A 22,247-nucleotide genomic window follows, 5' to 3' on the forward strand; every position below is an offset into this window, starting at 1 on the left:
AATCATCGTGATTTCGTTGACAAACATATTTTTTTACCTATTTATATTATGAGAAATAATGTGAAATTTGAGCAATGACGGGTACACTAGTATGTTGTCCGGTATGTTGCTTAAAAAAATAGCAAGCTCAATAGTTTCTGTTTAAAATAAGGTGTTTCATCCGTCCCGACTAGGCGGAGCGGGGTGAAGTTGGTTTTATACAGGGCTGGACTGACAGTCGGGCATACCGGGCATTTTCCCGGTGGGCCGACGCCCCTCGAGGGCCGGTGATTTAGTTTTTTTTTTTTTTTATTAATGTAAAAAAAAAAAAAAAAAAAAAAAGTGACCGGCGGGCGGCCCACGATTTCATGTTGACGGGGCTAGTCCAATGAAATCTCTCAGCACCTCTTTGGCCCGCCCCTCCCCTCACCGTTTACCCAGGTCATCAATCCTACCATTTGAGCTGAACGGACTAGGAGAGAACAGTCGAAAACTCAAATGGTTAAACAAAAGAAACGAAAGGGTGGTGCACAGAAGCTGCGAGATAAAAGGCTAAAAAGCCTACAAGCAGCAAAATGTGCGAAGCTTACTGACATGTTTGCAAGTGCTTCCACCACGACCACAGCACCGGGTGCTGGGCCATCAAGTGCAGGGCCAGGGCCGTCAACCTCATCAGCAGCCCCCAGTGCACGAGTGTAGGACAGACTGTGTAGGCCAAACACAGAGGAAGAAGCTATCGAGGTGGATTCAGAGGAGAAGGAGGAGACAGACGTGACCCAGGGACAGATTGAGGAGGTCAGAATAGCCGGCCCGGTAAGCAGTAGGCTAATGTTAGGCGAAATGTTAGCAGAATGACGACATGTTTTTATAATGGGAGGAATCTCCGTGTGCGTGGAGACTTAAATTAGCTATTTATAGACATCTTCCCTACATCAGTATGGGGGGAATTGATCATGCTGAAATTATTACTTATTTTATCCAGTCAGGCTAGAACACGAATAAAAAGCCAAGCCTGTTTTTTTGCACAACCTTGTTGGTTAGGAGGTGGTCACCGACTGTGGTGTGTGTGTGTGTGTGTGTGTGTGTGTGTCTGCGCGTGCGCGTTTCTGTCACAGAGATCATTCAGAGTCTTTATTTTCCACTAATGCTATGAGTAGATTTACTTTATTTGAAGGTGTAAAAGTGGCATGCGCCTGTCATTAGCATTACAGTACTTAAACCATCATTAATGTAGGCAAGGCTATAACGTATCTAGTGCCATTCCATTTTGTAGGCTTATGTAAAGTTGACTGGTGTGCAGATATTACAAATACCCAATGACATCAGTCATAGATATCAAGTGTGTCATTAATGTTTATGACACTCTCATGTAGACACCAAAGTGTTCAGTGTTATTTTAGCTTGTTATAACTATATTGTTTGCAGGTGTTACAGGTTACAGTTGCCCATGTAATATTAGTGAAACATTGCTTTGCTGAAATGGATTGGTAAGTAACCGGAGAAATACGAAATTAATATTCCTGCCTCGGTCATTTTCAACCCTCCGCTACATCAAACACAGACTGAGGAGTTGCCTTTCTGCCAGCAAACTGGAAGCCTTTATGTTGATGGCCACTGAGAAAGATGTTCTTGTGTCCCTTGATACTGGCAGAAAAGAGCGATTTAATGAAAAAAAACTGCTTTTGTAATGTGAGGAGATTTATTTAAATGAATACATTTGTGTTAGGATTTAATTGCATTTTTCACAGAAAGTGATGAGATTACTTATGTGATCGTATAAATATTCATGGTGGGCCGCCATGGCCAAAAAATGCCCGGGCCATTTTTTGGTCCTATTCCAGCTCTGGTTTTACATTCGACATTCGCCTATTTTCCGGCTTTGTAATTGTAATAGCGTCACAAAAACCGCACCAATTAGCCTCAGGATGGTATTAATATTCACAGAAAACTAAGACTAACATACCACAGGCTTTATCAACTCACCAAAGTAAGCCTGAAAGATCAGAGTAACCGCGCCGAATATACTTCTAAGTGAACTACGGCAGCCGGAGCGCTTAGGGACCGTCGCAAAAGTGCAACGCCTTTTTTTGTTCTCACTGGATATTCAACCAATGAACACCAAACCACTTCTGATGGGTTTGTGAACTCACTATAAAGCTTTCACAGCCTTTTAGTTTCCAGAAAAATCATTTTAGGTAGAACATTTACTCAGTGTGCATAGTTAATTCCATTTTAGACTTTTATTTTGTAATAGCTCTCTTGTTTTTAAAGATATCAACACCAAACCACTTCTGATGTGTTCCTGAACTCATTGTGTACTTCCCACACCCTTTATTATTAAGGACAACCTTTTCAAGTTTCTCAAAAAGGCATAAGTACTCACTGTTTATGATCCATTCATATTTTTCATGAAGTTTAGTTTTAACCTGTAAATATTTTCTATTACAATTGTTATCATTGGGTTTTAATGACAAGATGAGGTTTCCTTATAAACCCACAAGGGTTTCTGACATCTCCAGCACACATTCCTTTTTTTTAAATTTGTTGTGTTTTATTGTGTATTTTTTTTTTATATTTAAATGAATGTGTGCAAATCAATCAAATAAAATCAAATCTGCAGTCGCACAAACTTACGCCGCGTGAATTTACCCCCCCCCCCCATAGTTTCCAAAAATTCTGTGGGAAACACTGACACATCTGCTCAGTTAGACAGTGAGACCCCCCCCCCCCACTTATCCTGGGTCATTAGGTTCCACAGGTGATGGAAAACTTGCTGTTAGCCAACATCACCGGCTGATTGTTTTTAACCCGTTAAACTAGAGATACTCACTGTGCGGCTCGCACTCGCACAGCAGCTTATAACAATATGGTAACAATAACAATACTTTTTTTTCAAATAACGTACAGCGAATACTGCACAGTATTAAGTAAGTAAGTTTGCGTTTTTTGTAGTATTAAGTATTTTTATTAAGTATTAATTAAGGCTTAATGGTGTTTCCTAAAGGGGGCTCTGTTAAACCTGGCAACGCAGCCCGCTTAAACCACAGAACACGCTAGCTCCTTTAGCCGGCGCGAGATGCAGGCCCAATGGATCGGTTTTTCATTAAAAAAGGGCAAAAACCAGCACAAAAACCAGCACAAAAACCATGCTCATCCTGAATGTCTCACTATGATTACAACAACAAACTACAAATACAACATGAAGAAAGTTGAGGACATGCACGCCAGCTTCCGCTCATCCCAGTATTAAGGTAAATGTGGTCTGAATTGAAAATGTATTGGCCGTGTTGTTTCTTTTTTATATGTAGAAATGCATATTTGCTAAAGGGGACTTTAGTGTGTTGTGGTAAAAGTGGCTCTGCCCTTGATTTTGCTCTGGTGAAAACAATAGTGAGTATCACTGCGTTAAAGCTCAGAATAAACGTCTCATTTACAACCTGCTCAGCACTCAGACTGGTGCTGCTGCTGTTAAACCGTCTGATGTGAGCTAACAGCTCCGCATCTCACAGCGGTGCATCCATGTTCCTCCACTTAAAGGTTCATTCTGCGGCTGCTGCCTGCAGGATGCACTCTAACTGCAGAAATCTGACCGTTTGGAAACACTGAACTGGGATTCTTTGTCCGCCGGCTGGGAGCAAACACACAGAACTGCTGAGATTCTTATGATGGAAACGCCAAGTCCAACCAAAGAACAAATAAATTTAACAATGTGGAAGAAGAAAACCTTGATTTAATCCACCTGTGACGGCAACAGTTCGGCCAAAGCTCAGCAGAGAAATCAGGTGACTCATGAGAAATGGAAGCTCCGTTAAACCAATATCAGCTGTGGATAAAACACAGAAAGCTTGGTTTGGAGTTTAGAAGCTGGGCAGATGTTTCTGTGAACATCTTTTCTCCCCTCATGAACTCTGGTCTTTCTCTAAAAGCCTCTACAATGTTTCCTCTCAGTGAACTCAGACTCTTAATGGAAGAAAAACGCTGACACTCACCGATTTTCTGGTTGAATATTTTGTCGAACGTCAGCTCATCCCTCTCCTCCAGGTACTTCTGCATCACACTGCGAATACTGCGAACACAGGGGAGGAGAAGAAGAAGAAGAAGAGGGTTAGTTAATGTGCATCATGTGGCCCGTCCTCCTCCAGCTTCCAGCCCAGATCCTGACCCGGCTTTGGGACTCTCCCTGCCACCCGTCCCCCGGCAGCGTGGAGCAGCCTCGCACCGGAGAGGCCGCCTGGAGAGAAACACGCCACCCTGGGAACAGGTGTTAATGAGAGCCGGAGCAGGGAGGAGGAATCAATTAGCCCCCATCCCTCCGTGGGCCCATCAACACGCCATCAGCAGCACATGGAGCCTTTTCTTTCCTTCAGTTCAGCAGCGGAAACAACATTTAACTCCACCAGAAGCCCCGATAAGAACGAGACACACAGGTTCTGCTCAGGTTTAACTTTATAACCGTGTCTGATGACCTGATGCTAACTGGCAGCTACTCGGTGCAACACTGAGCTCATTCAGACGGAACCTTCTGTGGAAGCTGCAGACTTTAAACACAACAGAACTAAGATGTCTTAACTCTGAAGCTCAGATCAATCAATCAATCAATCTTTATTTATATAGCGCATTTCATACCACAGGCAACTCAATGTGCTTAGACCGAAAACAAGTTTCAGTGCAATCTGTTGGTTTCCTTAGCAAGGAAATGGTTTTTGAATTGGCTCTATATGAACGAATTGGATTATTTTATGAATAATTATGATTACCAATTAATTGAATGTCAATCGGCTTGAATTTGACTTTATTATTTAAGTGCCTTGAGATGACATTTGTTGTATTTGGTGCTACATAAATAAAAATTAAATGAATCAGAGTTATCAAACACATCAACACACGAGTTATCAATGAAAAGAAATATATACGGGAGGTGGTCCTGCCCCCACCCACGGGCTCACCAACCCGACATGGGCCCAGACCCCCAGATAAATGTTGTTTCTGAGCCAGTCGGAGCAGAACAGCAGCAGAGACGGATGGGACCCGACAGCAGAGCTGATCCAGTCCGGCTGGTTTCTGGTGCTCCTGCTCCGCCTGACTCACGGGGCTCGGTGTTCCCGTCCAACTTGGACAGGAACCATGAATCACCAGTGTCGGTGAACTCTAAACGCATCAGAAACAAAAACCTGGGAAGTGAGCACTTCCTCCTTCAGCGGGCCGTTTGATCTGAGCCGACACCTCAGAGAGACACTCAGTGGGGTCACATGACTCTAAAAGGATCAGATTATTGGCTACATTACAATCAGACTGAGTTGAGCCAGGGTAATTCTCCTTATTTTTTGTCTTTTTTAGTGGATAAATGGGTCATTTTTTTGTCTTTTTAGTTGGTAAATGGGTAATTTTTGTCTTTTTTGGTGGGTAAATGGGTCATTTTGTGTCTTTTTAGTTGGTAAATGGGTCATTTTTTGTCTTTTTTGGTGGGTAAATGGGTCATTTTGTGTCTTTTTAGTTGGTAAATGGGTCATTTTGTGTCTTTTTAGTTGGTAAATGGGTCAATTTGTGTCTTTTTAGTTGGTAAATGGGTCATTTTTTGTCTTTTTTGGTGGGTAAATGGGTCATTTTGTGTCTTTAGTTGGTAAATGGGTCATTTTTTGTCTTTTTTGGTGGGTAAATGGGTCATTTTGTGTCTTTTTAGTTGGTAAATGGGTCATTTTTTGTCTTTTTAGTTGGTAAATGGGTCATTTTGTGTCTTTTTAGTTGGTAAATGGGTCATTTTTTGTCTTTTTTGGTGGGTAAATGGGTCATTTTGTGTCTTTAGTTGGTAAATGGGTCATTTTTTGTCTTTTTTGGTGGGTAAATGGGTCATTTTGTGTCTTTTTAGTTGGTAAATGGGTCATTTTGTGTCTTTTTAGTTGGTAAATGGGTCATTTTGTGTCTTTTTAGTTGGTAAATGGGTAATTTTTGTCTTTTTTGGTGGGTAAATGGGTCATTTTGTGTCTTTTTAGTTGGTAAATGGGTAATTTTTGTCTTTTTTGGTGGGTAAATGGGTCATTTTGTGTCTTTTTAGTTGGTAAATGGGTCATTTTTTGTCTTTTTTGGTGGGTAAATGGGTCATTTTGTGTCTTTTTAGTTGGTAAATGGGTCATTTTTTGTCTTTTTTGGTGGGTAAATGGGTCATTTTGTGTCTTTTTAGTTGGTAAATGGGTCATTTTGTGTCTTTTTAGTTGGTAAATGGGTCATTTTTGTCTTTTTTGGTGGGTAAATGGGTCATTTTGTGTCTTTAGTTGGTAAATGGGTCATTTTTTGTCTTTTTTGGTGGGTAAATGGGTCATTTTGTGTCTTTTTAGTTGGTAAATGGGTCATTTTGTGTCTTTTTAGTTGGTAAATGGGTCATTTTTTGTCTTTTTTGGTGGGTAAATGGGTCATTTTGTGTCTTTTTAGTTGGTAAATGGGTAATTTTTGTCTTTTTTGGTGGGTAAATGGGTCATTTTGTGTCTTTTTAGTTGGTAAATGGGTCATTTTTTGTCTTTTTTGGTGGGTAAATGGGTCATTTTTTGTCTTTTTTAGTTGGTAAATGGGTCATTTTGTGTCTTTAGTTGGTAAATGGGTCATTTTTTGTCTTTTTTGGTGGGTAAATGGGTCATTTTGTGTCTTTTTAGTTGGTAAATGGGTCATTTTTGTCTTTTTTGGTGGGTAAATGGGTAATTTTGTGTCTTTTTAGTTGGTAAATGAGTCATTTTTTGTCTTTTTTGGTGGGTAAATGGGTCATTTTGTGTCTTTTTAGTTGGTAAATGGGTCATTTTTGTCTTTTTTGGTGGGTAAATGGGTCATTTTGTGTCTTTTTAGTTAGTAAATGGGTCATTTTGTGTCTTTTTAGTTGGTAAATGGGTCATTTTGTGTCTTTTTTGGTGGGTAAATGTCTTCACACTCAGTGGGGTCACTTCCTGTTGACCTCTTCACCACCAACAACAAACTCAGGCATTGGAGAAAGATGGAGAACGCAGAGCCAGATGAAGCTACGTCCCTCTACATTTGCTCTGTGATGAGCTGCTTGTTGCACAAACTCGATGCCCAACGGAGCATTCTCCATCGCGTTGTTTGTTTCTTTCTGACGGCGACAACAACAGGAATATCGTCTCCTTTGACTTCCGGGTCACGACCCCGGGAAAACATCTGGAGCATGCGCAGAACGCAAAGTCTGATTCACCACGTGCTTCAGCGTCTACAAGCAGGTTTAGAGTGACTTTCAACCCAGTTATCTCGGGGTCTGAATCCCATCCGATCCAGTTCTTAGTCAGATTAAGGTGTCTACATGCACTTAATAACTCAGTCTGATTGTAATTTAGCCAATAATCTGATCCTTTCAGGGCCATGTGACCCCACTGAGCAGCCTGTCCTGTAACACAGGCGGCTGGGTGTCGGCAGGTCATGACCCTGATAATAAAAACAGCTGCAAACAAAGATGGATGACGGGCTCCATCTTAACAAACCAAAGCAGAGCTCAGGTGTAGACATCAGCTCAGGGGAGCAGATGACCGCAGCAGAGTGGAAAACAAAGCGGCTCCTGCTGTGACCGTGCAGCTTGAGTGGCAGAAAGGCCGCCGGCGCTCAGCCAGAAATAAGGCGTGATCCTCTACGGGGGCTCCAGTTTATGAGCGGTGGGCCGGGACAAGTGTGCAGAGCCAGCGCTGGCATTTATTCACTGCGTGGTGAGCCGGCCTGCGTCTCTGGGGATTCATCCTGGAGTTCAGAACGGATAGAAGGCGCGACCGCACCCATCTCCTTATCCACCTGAGTCCCAGCACTCGGGTTACACCCAACCACAGGTGGAAACACAGAAAACAGCGTGTGAACTGGGGGGAAAGAGCCAGAATATAGCAAAAAAGTGCGTTTATAATTCATAAGAAGTGTTTTACTGAGTCGGTGCGACCTCTGACGCTTCAGAAAGTTCTTTAAAGTTCAGCTGGAGGCTTTTTATTTGTGAATTTTCCCTCCAAATCCCTGCAGAGACCAACAGCCTTTAACTTAAGAAATTCCCTCACAGTCCCACGGCCGGCAGCAGCAGCCACGTGAGATGTTTCCCACCCAAAGGTCCTCAAAAACGGCATCAAATCACTGATTCTACCTGAATATATAACTGATGGGGAAGGTTAAAGCGCTCAACTAAAGGCTTCAAAATGGTGGATAAACCAAGAAGCGTCCTTTCTCATGGATCTGTGAGTGTGTGAACGTTGTTTTCAGATTCATCTTTAGTTGATTTACATGTAAATAAGACTTTAAAAAACAGAGCTCAGAACATTTCTGGATGTCAGAGCTCAGATTTTGCTGGAACGCTTCCTTCAGAAAGCACAACTTCAGGCTCTGTGCCACAGCAACAGCATTTTTCTACAGTTTTCTCACATTTTAGGGAGAAAATTAACTCGAATAAAGAAATCCAGATGTTCCAGGTCATACAAAATGTCCACAAAATCCAGCTGCACATCTGGAGCCATCATTTGAAAACGGGACTGAACATCTTTAACCCTGAAGGTGCAAGGTTGACAGATGTTCTGCTGCTGATGAGATCCAGAGGTGAGAGGGGCCCCTGAACTCTGGGCAGCACAGGGGCAGAAACAGCTGCAGGGGCAGAAACAGCTGCAGGGGGCAGAAACAGCTGCAGGGGGCTGAAACAGCTGCAGGGGCAGAAACAGCTGCAGGGGGCAGAAACTGCTGCAGGTGCAGAAACAGCTGCAGGGGGCAGAAACATCTGCAGATGCAGAAACATCTGCAGGGGGCAGAAACAGCTGCAGGGGGCAGAAACATCTGCAGGGGCAGAAACAGCTGCAGGGGGCAGAAACAGCTGCAGATGCAGAAACAGCTGCAGGGGGCAGAAACAGCTGCAGATGCAGAAACAGCTGCAGGGTGCAGAAACATCTGCAGATGCAGAAACAGCTGCAGGGTGCAGAAACATCTGCAGATGCAGACACATCTGCAGGGTGCAGAAACAGCTGCAGGTGCAGAAACAGCTGCAGGTGCAGAAACAGCTGCGGGGGGCAGAAACAGCTGCAGGGGGCTGAAACAGCTGCAGGGGGCAGAAACAGCTGCAGGTGCAGAAACAGCTGCAGGGGCAGAAACAGCTGCAGGGGCAGAAACAGCTGCAGGGGCAGAAACATCTGCAGGGGGCAGAAACAGCTGCAGGGGCAGAAACAGCTGCAGGGGGCAGAAACAGCTGCAGGGGGCAGAAACAGCTGCAGGGGCAGAAACATCTGCAGGGGCAGAAACAGCTGCAGGGGCAGAAACATCTGCAGGGGGCAGAAACAGCTGCAGGTGCAGAAACAGCTGCGGGGGGCAGAAACAGCTGCAGGGGGCTGAAACAGCTGCAGGGGGCAGAAACAGCTGCAGGTGCAGAAACAGCTGCAGGTGCAGAAACAGCTGCAGGGGCAGAAACATCTGCAGGGGGCAGAAACAGCTGCAGGGGCAGAAACAGCTGCAGGGGGCAGAAACAGCTGCAGGGGCAGAAACATCTGCAGGGGCAGAAACAGCTGCAGGGGCAGAAACATCTGCAGGTGCAGAAACAGCTGCAGGGGGCAGAAACAGCTGCAGGGGCAGAAACAGCTGCAGGGGGCAGAAACAGCTGCAGGGGGCAGAAACAGCTGCAGGGGGTTGAAACATCTGCAGATGCAGAAACATCTGCAGGGGGCAGAAACAGCTGCAGGGGGCAGAAACATCTGCAGGGGGCAGAAACAGCTGCAGATGCAGAAACAGCTGCAGGGTGCAGAAACATCTGCAGATGCAGACACATCTGCAGGGGGCAGAAACAGCTGCAGGTGCAGAAACAGCTGCGGGGGGCAGAAACAGCTGCAGGGGGCTGAAACAGCTGCAGGGGGCAGAAACATCTGCAGGGGGCAGAAACAGCTGCAGGGGCAGAAACAGCTGCAGGGGCAGAAACATCTGCAGGGGGCAGAAACAGCTGCAGGGGCAGAAACAGCTGCAGGGGGCAGAAACAGCTGCAGGGGCAGAAACATCTGCAGGGGCAGAAACAGCTGCAGGGGCAGAAACATCTGCAGGTGCAGAAACAGCTGCAGGGGGCAGAAACAGCTGCAGGGGCAGAAACAGCTGCAGGGGCAGAAACATCTGCAGATGCAGAAACAGCTGCAGGGTGCAGAAACAGCTGCAGGGGCAGAAACAGCTGCAGGGGGCAGAAACAGCTGCAGGGTGCAGAAACAGCTGCAGGGGGCAGAAACAGCTGCAGGGGCAGAAACATCTGCAGATGCAGAAACAGCTGCAGGGGGCAGGAACAGCTGCAGGGGGCAGAAACAGCTGCAGGGGGCAGAAACATCTGCAGGGGGCAGAAACAGCTGCAGGTGCAGAAACAGCTGCAGGTGCAGAAACAGCTGCAGGGGGCAGAAACAGCTGCAGGGGCAGAAACATCTGCAGGGGGCAGAAACAGCTGCAGGTGCAGAAACAGCTGCAGGGGACAGAAACATCTGCAGGGGACAGAAACATCTGCAGGGGGCAGAAACATCTGCAGGGGGCAGAAACAGCTGCAGGGGGCAGAAACAGCTGCAGGGGGCAGAAACATCTGCAGGTGCAGAAACAGCTGCAGGGGACAGAAACATCTGCAGGGGGCAGAAACAGCTGCAGGGGCAGAAACATCTGCAGATGCAGACACATCTGCAGGGGGCAGAAACATCTGCAGGTGCAGAAACAGCTGCAGGGGGCAGAAACAGCTGCAGGGGACAAAAACATCTGCAGGTGCAGAAACAGCTGCAGGGGACAGAAACAGCTGCAGGTGCAGAAACAGCTGCAGGTGCAGAAACAGCTGCGGGGGGCAGAAACAGCTGCGGGGGGCAGAAACAGCTGCGGGGGGCAGAAACAGCTGCAGGTGCAGAAACAGCTGCGGGGGGCAGAAACAGCTGCGGGGGGCAGAAACAGCTGCAGGTGCAGAAACAGCTGCAGGGGGCAGAAACAGCTGCAAAGTGCAGAAACATCTGCAGGGGGCAGAAACAGCTGCAGGTGCAGAAACAGCTGCAGGGGCAGAAACAGCTGCAGGTGCAGAAACAGCTGCAGGGGGCAGAAACAGCTGCAGGGGGCAGAAACAGCTGCAGGGGAAGAAACAGCTGCAGGGGGCAGAAACAGCTGCAGGGGCAGAAACATCTGCAGATGCAGAAACATCTGCAGGGGGCAGAAACAGCTGCAGGGGGCAGAAACAGCTGCAGGGGGCAGAAACAGCTGCAGGTGCAGAAACAGCTGCAGATGCAGAAACATCTGCAGGGGGCAGAAACAGCTGCAGGGTGCAGAAACAGCTGCAGGGGGCAGAAACAGCTGCAGGGGCAGAAACAGCTGCAGGGTGCAGAAACAGCTGCAGGGGCAGAAACAGCTGCAGGGGCAGAAACAGCTGCAGATGCAGAAACAGCTGCAGGGGCAGAAACAGCTGCAGGGGCAGAAACAGCTGCAGGGGCAGAAACAGCTGCAGGGGCAGAAACATCTGCAGGGGGCAGAAACAGCTGCAGGGGGCTGAAACAGCTGCAGGGGGGCAGAAACATCTGCAGATGCTGAAACAGCTGCAGGGGGGCAGAAACATCTGCAGATGCTGAAACAGCTGCAGGGGGGCAGAAACATCTGCAGATGCTGAAACAGCTGCAGGGGGCAGAAACAGCTGCAGGGGCAACAGCGTCACCATCCAACTGATACCCGGCGATAACCCCGTTACTTTAAGGTGTCCTTCACCTGAGAACGAGGACAGGCAGATGGTTATCAGACACGTTTAAGGTCCAGAGATCCTCCAAGAGATAAAGACCTATGGAAGCCTCCTTTTAATGCCCTCGTGCACACATTGGGCTTCAGCACGGCGCTCCAGGTGAACCATAATCACACCTGTTCCAGCATTCCAGAGAACCTGCTCACTTTGTCCACAAACAGGACAACATCTGCAGCCGTGTGAAGAGGGTTTTAAACCCGTGCATGCCGTCTGCCGCAGTAAAGCGTCCCAGCATCCCGTCTTTCTGCTGGTTTCCCAGTCGGTCCACATGCTGCTGAGCGTTTCACGCAGCTGGAGACGCTCAGATGAGTAAATGTGCAACATTAGCAGGACGCTGATCTGTGACAGAACTCCTGAGTGATGTTCCTGACTATTTTATAGTTTTGTCAGAGATTTACAGCGTCTCCGTCCGACTGGGAGGAGGCCCCGGGGCAGAGCCAGAACTCTCAGCAGGGATTATACGTCCCCTGAGGGGCCTGGGAACGCCTCGGGGGCCCCGGAGGAGCGTCTCTGAGGAGGTCTGGGTGTCCCTAAACCTGTTGCCTACGCCACCCGACCTCAGGGAAGAGGATAGATGGATGGATGGAGGGATGGATGGATGGATGGATGGATGGATGGATGGATGGATAGATAGATAGATAGATAGATAGATAGATGGATGGATGGATGGAGGGATGGATGGATGGATGGATGGATGGATAGAAACCCCAGCGAGACCCACGCACCAAAGCTTCCAACGACTGTTTCCCACCATTAAAATCCTTTTTAATCTGCTTTTCTGGCTCCTGTTTGGAGCCCGGCTGCATCCAGCGGGTGCGATCAGAGCCAGATACCAACAACAAATGAAAACCAACGGAGCGACTCTCAGTCCAGCAGTCGTTTCATATCAATTCACCGAGTCATTGAAATGATTTTCAATTAGTTTTAGTGCCAGTCTGTAATAGTTGGAGCCCTGAATGTGCCAGCGTTCAGAGGCTCTGCAGGAAAACAACACCGCCGCCTCACTCCCAGTGGGACCACAGCCCGGTGCCACCGCTCACAGCTACACATGTCAGCAGCACCACTCCAGAAACAATCACCGGCTGAAGAATTAAACCCTCGTGCACCGATACTCCCACATGTGCAGCAACCGTCTGACCAACTGTGGTTAACTCAGGGTGGCTGCTCAGAGAAGCAGCAGGAAGAAGCCAGTAAAGTACCAACAGATGGGTTCCAAGGCTCAGCAGGTGTTTAAGAGGGAAGGGAAGCCCAGCAAAGGCTCCCTGGAAACGTTCAGAGAGAGCGTAACAATGTGTGAGTGCTTCACCGGTGTGTCATGCCTCTGTAGGACAGGAGCATGCTGGGTAATCGGGGTTGGGTTTGACATGCGGGGTGTGTCTGACAGCAGCCTGTTCTGGCCTTTGTTTGGCTGGGAAGGAGCTGAACATTAAACCAGCCGGACCAACTTTATCAGAGCAGTTTATTCTGGTGGTCATGGTGCATCTCACCCGGAGATTTAATCCAAGATGGCTGCCTGGCTGTGTTTTAACTCTCAGGAACACCAGGGGAACGTCACCACAGGATTTATTCATCCAGACTCTAAACATACAGCTATGTGGTCCATACTTAATACTCTGCACCAACTGCACAGAGTCAGATTTATTAAGTCCAAACCTACTTGGAAATACACGTGATTCTGATTACTTAGGCCAGAGATCCTCACTGCGCGGCTCCTCGAGCTTTAATTGGCGGCTCACACTCGCATCGTAGCTTATAACAATATGCTAACAATAACAATATATTTTTTTCAAATAACATACAACGAATACTGCAGAGTATTAAGTATTTTTATTAAGTATTAATTAAGGCTTAATGGTGTTTCCTAAAGGGGGAACTGTTAAACCTGGCAACGCAGCCCGCTTAAACCACAGAGCACGCTAGCTCCTTTAGCCAGCAAACGCTAGCTCCTTTAGCCGGCGCGAGATGCAGGCACAATGGATCGGTTTAAAAAAGGGCACTTCGGTCTGCACAGCAGGCTGTGATACGCAGGGAGAGAAAATAGGGCCAAGAGATTGTGAGGTCTGACTTTTTCCTGGAGAACCATTTTGTGATGCAAATGTATTACTCTGTTGAACGCATATTGTTCTGAGAAGCAAAACGCTTTATTGTTTAAACCCCAGCCAACTAGCCGGACTACCTTCATCAACACCAAAACGAGGCTGGAACTCTGCTCACAGGACGCAGCAGGGGGTAAGAAGATTTTCAGAAATGATGTTGCTGATATGGGATGTTACACAGCTTCATGTCAGAAGAGCCGAACTGTGAAAACTGAAAATAAAGTCTGCACACCAATCTCCCGTTTCTCAATTTAATGTGACGTTTCGGGCAGCCTGCCCTTCCTCAGACATTACAAACACATAAAAAACCACTGTTTAAATACCCATGATCCCATAGGTGGTTCAACCTCCACCCAGGTGATCCCCATTGATGTTAATCACCTGGGAAAAGTGACGTGTGCAACATAAAACCACATAGTGAATGTCCAATATTTACAATATATGCAATATGTACAATGAAATATGAAAAATGAAAACTGGTCAGAGAAAAAATACAAGGAAGTATGACCATCAGAGAAGAGCTCCAGATCTTGTCTAATCATTAACATTGCCCAAATGATGGGAATAGACAATAGCAAAGTCCCAGTTCTAGGAGACATTGAATAAATATATAGATAAAAATACAGAGTATCCCACATTACAATATGACAAAAAACAAAAAACATTACAAAAAAGGTCTCAAGATTAACATCAATGGGGATCACCTGGGTGGGGGTTGAACCACCTATGGGATCATGGGTATTTAAACAGTGGTTTTTTATGTGTTTGTAATGTCTGAGGAAGGGCAGGCTGCCCGAAACGTCACATTAAATTGAGAAACGGGAGATTGGTGTGCGGACTTTATTTTCAGTTTTCATGTTACTTTGCTAGTCCTGCACCCATAACTTTTTTTTTGAGACGGATGTGCGTGTTTTTTCTTTGCTCTAAGAAGAGCCGAACTGTCCCTTTAAGGCTGATTTATGGTCGCCTACGGAGACGCTCTCTTATCTATCCGTCGAGGAGACGGAGACTCGCGGAGACCCCAAGGGTTGTGATTGGTCGGCTAACAACATAATTTCCTGAATCACTTTCCCGGTTTAGCTCCTTCCTCTCAGAACAACAACACCGCCATTTCTGAAAGAGTTCACTGTGTGCCGGTCAACATTTGGTCAGAATTATTTGCGTTTCTACATCAACGAGCTCCAACTCCAACAACAGTCTTTCTCTCTCTCGGAGTGGAACGGAGCCGGAAGGTGAACCACCAATCAGCCACTTTCACCATAGACGTAAGAGATTGGGTCGTCTAACGTAGCGCCGCCTACTGATCGGGAGGGGAACTGCCTTGTTGTATCCGACAGCCCGACGGAGAACTTTAAAAGGACGGAGAGCTGACGGAGAAGCAGACTGAGGCCCTCTCCCCCTCCCCCACCCTCCCATCTTAACTGCCTCCAGTGTTGCTGTCAAATTCTCACCTCTCTGCCAGAGTACTTTCGCCTCGACCCGCCGGGAATGTGGCAGCGCCGCGCTAGCTGCAGCTGAAAGCCTTCACACGTGCACAGCTCCTGCTAAAATGTGCACGTATAAATGTTTGTCAGCGTGCACGTAGCCATCCTCTCAGATCAGAGCGATTCTTCTGAAGCACTCCACTGCGACACGCTGCTCGGGGGAAAAACAACAACAATGCCAGCGTTCCATGCCGTTATAATGGCCTTATTATTGGAGTAATGACCTGAGCGACATGTTTTCCTTTTAATGTGCGTCTTGCTCAGCAGCCGCAGTTATAAATCCATTAGCTGCAGCTTTTATCTGAGCAGCTTCTCCACCATCGCAGAGGGGGAAATAATGGCAGCTCACTTCCAGCGTGGAACCACAAAAGCTTGTTAATTTCTTTTTATGCACCACACTCCATCAGGTGATCTCCCTGGTTACCCTGGTTACCGTCCCTCTGGGGGATAATGAGCTAACGAGTCCAATGAGCCGGCTGGAGTAAACTCAACTCCATCAGCCGGTTTTACACCAATCGGCCGGGGATCCGCTCAGAGAACTGGTTTTCCGTCCTCTGAGCGGCACATTCCCACCTTCCTCTGAGACGTGTTGGAGCTTCCAGCCCGCGGCCTCGTCACACCGGCTCCACTTCAGCGTTTACTTCCACCTCAGTGAGCCGAACCTTCTGAGAATCCCTCTTCAGAGGCCGAAACAAGAAGCTTCACGCGGCAGAAACCTGAAGAATCCAAAGTGGCCACGTGGTTCGTTTGAAAAGGAAACGTTTCCGCGTTTCTGCTCTTTTATTCGTGGAGTTTAAACTCCGGCTCAGACAAAAAGCTGCAGGTGACAAAAGGTTTGGAAATAAAGTCATTCTTACATTTGTTATTTCAGGCTGCAACATATTCCAAAATAAAGTTGTGCCAAAGAACATTTAGGGCTCGTAACACGAGCTAAAGAGCTAAATTAGCTGTCTCATTTCAGTCTGAGAGGAGCAGAGATGCTCAGAGGATCTCCAGTTTGTCCACACATGTGTTTAAAACAACGTTCCTCAGAGAAAGACTGGAAGGGATCTGCATATTTCTCCCTCTGCAGAGCAGAATATCATGAAAGCATTCAGGGAATCTGGAGGCGTTTCAGGGAGCGAGCCTAAGCTGGACCCCCGTTCAGAACCCTCGTTCATCAGCAGCTGATAGAAGAAGAAGACCAGAGAAGACTCCTGGCCGCCAGACAAAACAGTGTTGAAAAGTACCGGAGAGTTTTGTTACGAGCTTCAAAAACACGACGTTTGGAGGTAAGCTAACGGTTGCTAACGCTAGCTAGCTAGGAGCCAGGGCTGAGGTGGTACGGAAAATCTACCCGGTTGCAGGTACGGCGTGCTAGTGGAAACACGCAATAAGTGTTGGAGAAGAAAACGTGTGCTGTGGTCAGAGCCGCTAACAGCTGGAACAGCTGCATCACCTGGTGTCCTCACAGTCAGAGCGTCTCTAAGTGTGGGAGAAGGAAACGTGTGCTGTGGTCAGAGCCGCTAACAGCTGGAACAGCTGCATCACCTGGTGTCCTCACAGTCAGAGCGTCTCTGAGTGTTGGAGAAGGAAACGTGTGCTGCGGTCAGAGCCGCTAACAGCTGGAACAGCTGCATCACCTGGTGTCCTCACAGTCAGAGCGTCTCTGAGTGTTGGAGAAGAAAACGTGTGCTGTGGTCAGAGCCGCTAACAGCTGGAACAGCTGCATCACCTGGTGTCCTCACAGTCAGAGCGTCTCTGAGTGTTGGAGAAGGAAACGTGTGCTGCGGTCAGAGCGGCTAACAGCTGGAACAGCTGCATCACCTGGTGTCCTCACAGTCAGAGCGTCTCTGAGTGTGGGAGAAGGAAACGTGTGCTGCGGTCAGAGCCGCTAACAGCTGGAACAGCTGCATCACCTGGTGTCCTCACAGTCAGAGCGTCTCTGAGTGTGGGAGAAGGAAACGTGTGCTGTGGTCAGAGCCGCTAACAGCTGGAACAGCTGCATCACCTGGTGTCCTCACAGTCAGAGCGTCTCTGAGTGTGGGAGAAGGAAACGTGTGCTGTGGTCAGAGCGGCTAACAGCTGGAACAGCTGCATCACCTGGTGTCCTCACAGTCAGAGCGTCTCTGAGTGTTGGAGAAGGAAAGGCTACAGAGTGTCCCCACTTTTATGGGCTGCGTTGCAGGCCCGAGACGAATATAAAGTGATGTTATGATGAGGAACTATGGCGAGTATGTACTGTGAGCCGAGAGCTCCAAGGTTAAGCAAATAAAAGGCTGTGAATCAACAAAGCAGCTCGAACGTTCTTTAAAACGCTTCCACTGAAACGACTCTGAAGCTCCAACTTTCTGCTCCTTCATTTCAATCCCAAGCTGACGTGAAATTAAACTAATGGCTGTCTGGGGGGGGGGGGGGGGGGGGGGGGGGGGGCATTTATGAGCTCACAAACCATCAGATATCGTTAGCAGTGATGTCCAGTTCGTGTCGTTTTAATCGAAGGGAATAAACGATGCGAGGTTCCTGCTCCGGCCGTTTGGATTTAAGTGGATTACAAGTCAAATATGTATCAGTGGTAAAACAATAAAAAGGGCACTTGAAAGGGAGCCTTAATCAGATATACCGCTGACAGATGTCAGTTAAAGAAAAATAATTAGCTGCCCTCAGCTGCCGTTGCTCAGACTGTTGTGCGAGGTGTGACCTCATTAAAACCCAGAGAAGCCTTTTTGTGTGAGCGCTGGAGGAGATAAACACGGCCAGGAGGACTTTAAAACCCGTCAAACTCTCAACAAACAGCGTCAGAATTCATCTGAATTCAATTAGCTGTGACATAACAACCTTTGACATAATAAATCCACGCGTCTGAGCGCTAACTCGCTGCAGCCTGCTGGTTGTATCGATATTTGGGACTTTAAAAAGGACTTTAAAACCCGTCAAACTCTCAACAAACAGCGTCAGAATTCATCTGAATTCAATTAGCTGTGACATAATAACCTTTAATCGACTGGTTTCTGTTGGAGAACATGAAAACACTTCATTACTGGGTGTGATGAGCTGTCTGGATCAGACGGTGGAACAGTGAATAAACTCAGATGTTGGGGACGGCGTGCAGCAAACGTCTGGTTTCTGCCGACCTCACATGAGCAGCAACTGTCTAAACAACCAAAGTGCGACCACATCCTGTTCGATGGAGTTGCACCACACGTCTGTAAACCCTGCAGCCTGTGACAGACTAAAGCTGTGCCTCTATGTGCAGACTGCAACCACAGCAGGGGGGTGCAGGGTATCATTTTAGTCCGGTCCTGTTCGGTGGCCTACTAACGCTGCAGGTTGGGGGGGGGGGGGGGTGTGTGCAGCTGCATCAGCAGCATCATCAGCAGCCTCTGGAACTGCAGCACAGCACACAGAAAACATGAAAACACATTTCACCCTACTCACGCTGCTGGGGCCTCACCTTTCAGAGCAGGTGCACAAATCTGTGGTCCTTTCTGCACGCAGGAAGCGCGCCTGCATCTCCCTATAAGGCCTCACTGCGTGCACACAGCAGCCGTGCACACAACACCAGACCCCCCCTACCCCCCCTACCCCCCTGCCCCCCACATTAACGCTTACCTGGGCTCCGGGAGGATGATTTTCTTGCTCGCCCGGGCCGCCGGAGTAGACTTGCTCTTCTCCATCGCCATCAGATAACTGACGTCGGCGAGCACTGCTTCGAGGTCCGCCATCTTCCGACCCTGGGACGACCAAAATCAATAAAATAACCGAGCTGGGAGCTGGGGTGGGGGGTTTTATTTGAAGGGGGGATTTAAAAACGGAGTCCTCCACCAGATGAGACCAACATGAAGGCCGAGGCGCGTCGGCGGGGCCAGCTGACCGGGAATGTGTCGTTGTCTGCGGCTGCTCAGCTCGCCTCAAACTACCACCGTGGAGACATAAAAGAGGAAATTCATGAGGGCCGGCATTAGGGTGACAGGCAGCTCGGGTAAAAACACTGACAGATCACAGTCCCTGTAATCCCATTTAGTGGCCAAACTGCAGGCTGATGCGCGTAAAGAGGAAAAAACTCAGCGCTGAGATGTGCCTCAGAAGGACAAAATGCAGGCTGTCAGATCCCACAGGTCCCCGGGGACTTCCCTGCTGCAAATGTGTCCAAACGACTGGTTCGGCATGAGCTCCAGGGGGATTTTCCTTCAAGTGTAAACACCGAGGAGCCGACAAATGTCCCAGTTTTTAGGGCAGAAAGCATACGGGACTGGCTTCTTTTTTTGGCCTCGGAAGCAGCAGCTTTACATTAAGCAAACGGAGACACGTGTAAGCTCGCTGTCCTCGTCTTAAACAACAAGTGGAAAATGGATCATCGGCAGAGAAGACACAAGCTGGACAAAGCTGGGCTTATTTCACCCGATTCTCCGCCCCGACTCTCCGAGCTGGTGCACCAAAAATATGCAAATCTCTCCGGCGGGTTTTGGCACATATAGATATATAAAAAACAAAAAAAACAAAAAGCGTTGTGAGTTCAGGTTAAAGATGAGGCCGGACTCATGATTTGAATTCCGTTAAAATCCGCACCACACCGCCGATGTTTGTTTTGCTTTTGTCCTTTCTGGCTGTGCTTCCTGTTCGGGCTCAAATGTTCCGTGTCGGCGCATCAATCACACTAAAAAATAAAAAAAAAACGCCACCGGAAAAGACGCAGATAAACACCTTGAGAGGGTTTAGCAACCAAATCCAGTCCGTGCAACACGGTGTGATTAACTAATCACACGCCAAATCCTGCAGCCCGCTGGTTGTATCGATATTTGGGTTCGCCCGCTAGTTAGCTAACCACGCTAGCTAGCAAAAAAACGCAACCTGCTAGCTTAGTAGGCTAACTAACTGAATAATCCAGCCAGTGTACACACAAAGTATTTGTTTGTTTCAGCTCAACGGATACATCTAAAACGCCCTTAATGCCAATCGTGAACACGATCATCCAACTAGCAGATTATTCCCAGGGACGCTGGTTCGAGTCCAGGCAGCGACACTAAACTCCGAGCTAACGGCTGCGCGAAGCTGGCGTCTCAGTTTTTAGGGAAGTCTCGTTTTTGCGTTTCCGAGAAAAAAAACCAAGTCTTCGACCGTCCAAGTCGGTTGGAAATATCAGCAAAAAATAAAAAAAAATTTAAAAAAATAAAATAAAAAAATCAACAAATATAATCCATAGCTGCTGGCTGAGGTATCCCGGGGGGTGGGGGGGATCCTTCTGATCCGCAGAGCCAGCACACAGCTGCTGACGGTGGGCTGACGGTGACGTAGAGGGAGGGCGCGAGCGTTCGACAGTTGAACGGTAACTTTGCGCGAGCGTTCGACAGTTGAACGGGTAACTTTTCCCTCCTCGCGCTAAACTGCGGTTAGCCGATCAAACCGCCGTTTCTACCGCACTTCTGGGAGTAAAAACACCAAAAAAACACGCCTCTGTACTGAAGGTGTTCCCGCACAGGCGGTGGAAATGAGCAGCAGAACCGGTAGAACCGAGCGGTGTCGTCGTGCTCCGCGCCAGCCCCGAGAGCGGCTCCTGCCTCTCAGACTATCCGCGCCTGGGGAGCCCGAACTCGGACACTTTCAGAGCGAGTGTCCCCCCTCTCCTCCGGCCGTATGCCAGTCGGTACGGTCCGCTCCTTCGGGACTAAGCGGCTTGTTTTGCGGCAGAAATGTGGCACATGTGTGGCTGAGGTGGTTCCTCGGTGTATTTTTCTGTATTTTTTTCGCTAGCACGGTGGCACTGCTCCGCTGGGGCTCGACTTCCTCCCACTGCGGCGGGGGGACGCGGGGAAAACACGGAGCGGCTCGCCTCGGGCTGGACCGCAGCATCTCATTTTCTGACGTTTAAGGCGAGACACTACAGGTGAATAGGGTAATATTTTAAAATAATAGATATCACCATGAAACTTCTACGGAAGAGTATTAGGGCCAGGCATAAGAAAAAATATTATATTTTGCTTGTGGAGAATAAAGTCGAAATGTCGAAAATAAAGTAATTAGATGATGGACCAGAGGAGCTGACTTTATTCTCGACATGTCGACTTTATTCTCGACAGGCAAAATATCATTATTTTTTCTTATGCCTGGCCTTAATGCTCTTCCGTAAGCTTCCTCAGTTGATTACTTATACAAGTATGACATTTGTATGTTTAATTATGCAAATGAGGCATTATCTCATTAAATATGCACACATTTGCATATATTTCCAGAAGATAGATCTGAACATATACAAAATTCTTTGTTCATTTTGTTTACACACAAAGTGAAAAGAAAATTACAGAGGGATTTCAGGATATCTGCTTTCATTTCCTAGGAAATCAAAATATGCTGCCCATAGCCTAAAAAACATCCATTTTCGCCATATTTTTTTATTATAATGTCACATAAATCAGGCCAGAAATGATTAATCTACAAATCCTTCTGTAAATATCTTCAGACTACTGCTAAGTGTATAACTGGAAAGTTTGGTGTTAGTAGGTGCTCCGTAGGCTGAGATATTGATACTGGAAAAATACAAAAAACTGGTTTTGAGAAAACGGCATTTAAAGATTTAAATAGGGGGAATTCATTTTGGTAAATTTGGGCGAAACGTACTGCTGCCATTAAACAAAATGTGATGAAATAAATATTTTAAAGGGGAACTGTGGTATTTTCAACATTTCTTAGCGGTGGCGGAGTAATATCAACGAACATCCAGTACAAAATGTCAAATAAAACACGTCAGAAGCAACTTTTCGCCACGAAATTTGATATGGATTACCAGTGCACACCAGTAACCACTCCGGTGAGCTGATTATTTTGAAAAAGGACGTTTATGGTGCTTTTACGGACCTTTTAGGACATGCGCATGACTTGCCATTCTGAAGCAGGTTGAGAAGAATCAAAATTAGGCAAATACCGGAGACAGCAGTAAAAAGCGGTGAGGGGGGTTCTAAAACATTGCAGACGACTCAGAAAAGAGGC

General features: G+C 47.4%; 1 protein-coding gene across 1 annotated transcript in view; it reads right to left on the reverse strand.

Moving 5' to 3' along the window:
- The window catches only part of grk3 (G protein-coupled receptor kinase 3), a 78,653-nt gene extending 57,603 nt beyond the window's left edge, over positions 1–21,050 (reverse strand). The window contains exons 1-2 of the mRNA XM_075455203.1: positions 18,876–21,050; positions 3,969–4,045 (exon numbers count right to left, since the gene is read on the reverse strand). Coding sequence (XP_075311318.1) covers positions 3,969–4,045; positions 18,876–18,988 — 190 coding nt within the window. The 5' untranslated portion in view covers positions 18,989–21,050. The remainder of the gene's footprint in view (positions 1–3,968; positions 4,046–18,875) is intronic.
- Between the last annotated feature and the right edge of the window lie 1,197 nt (positions 21,051–22,247).

Source organism: Odontesthes bonariensis, chromosome 22, assembly GCF_027942865.1.
Source record: "Odontesthes bonariensis isolate fOdoBon6 chromosome 22, fOdoBon6.hap1, whole genome shotgun sequence".
Lineage (NCBI taxonomy): Eukaryota > Metazoa > Chordata > Actinopteri > Atheriniformes > Atherinopsidae > Odontesthes > Odontesthes bonariensis.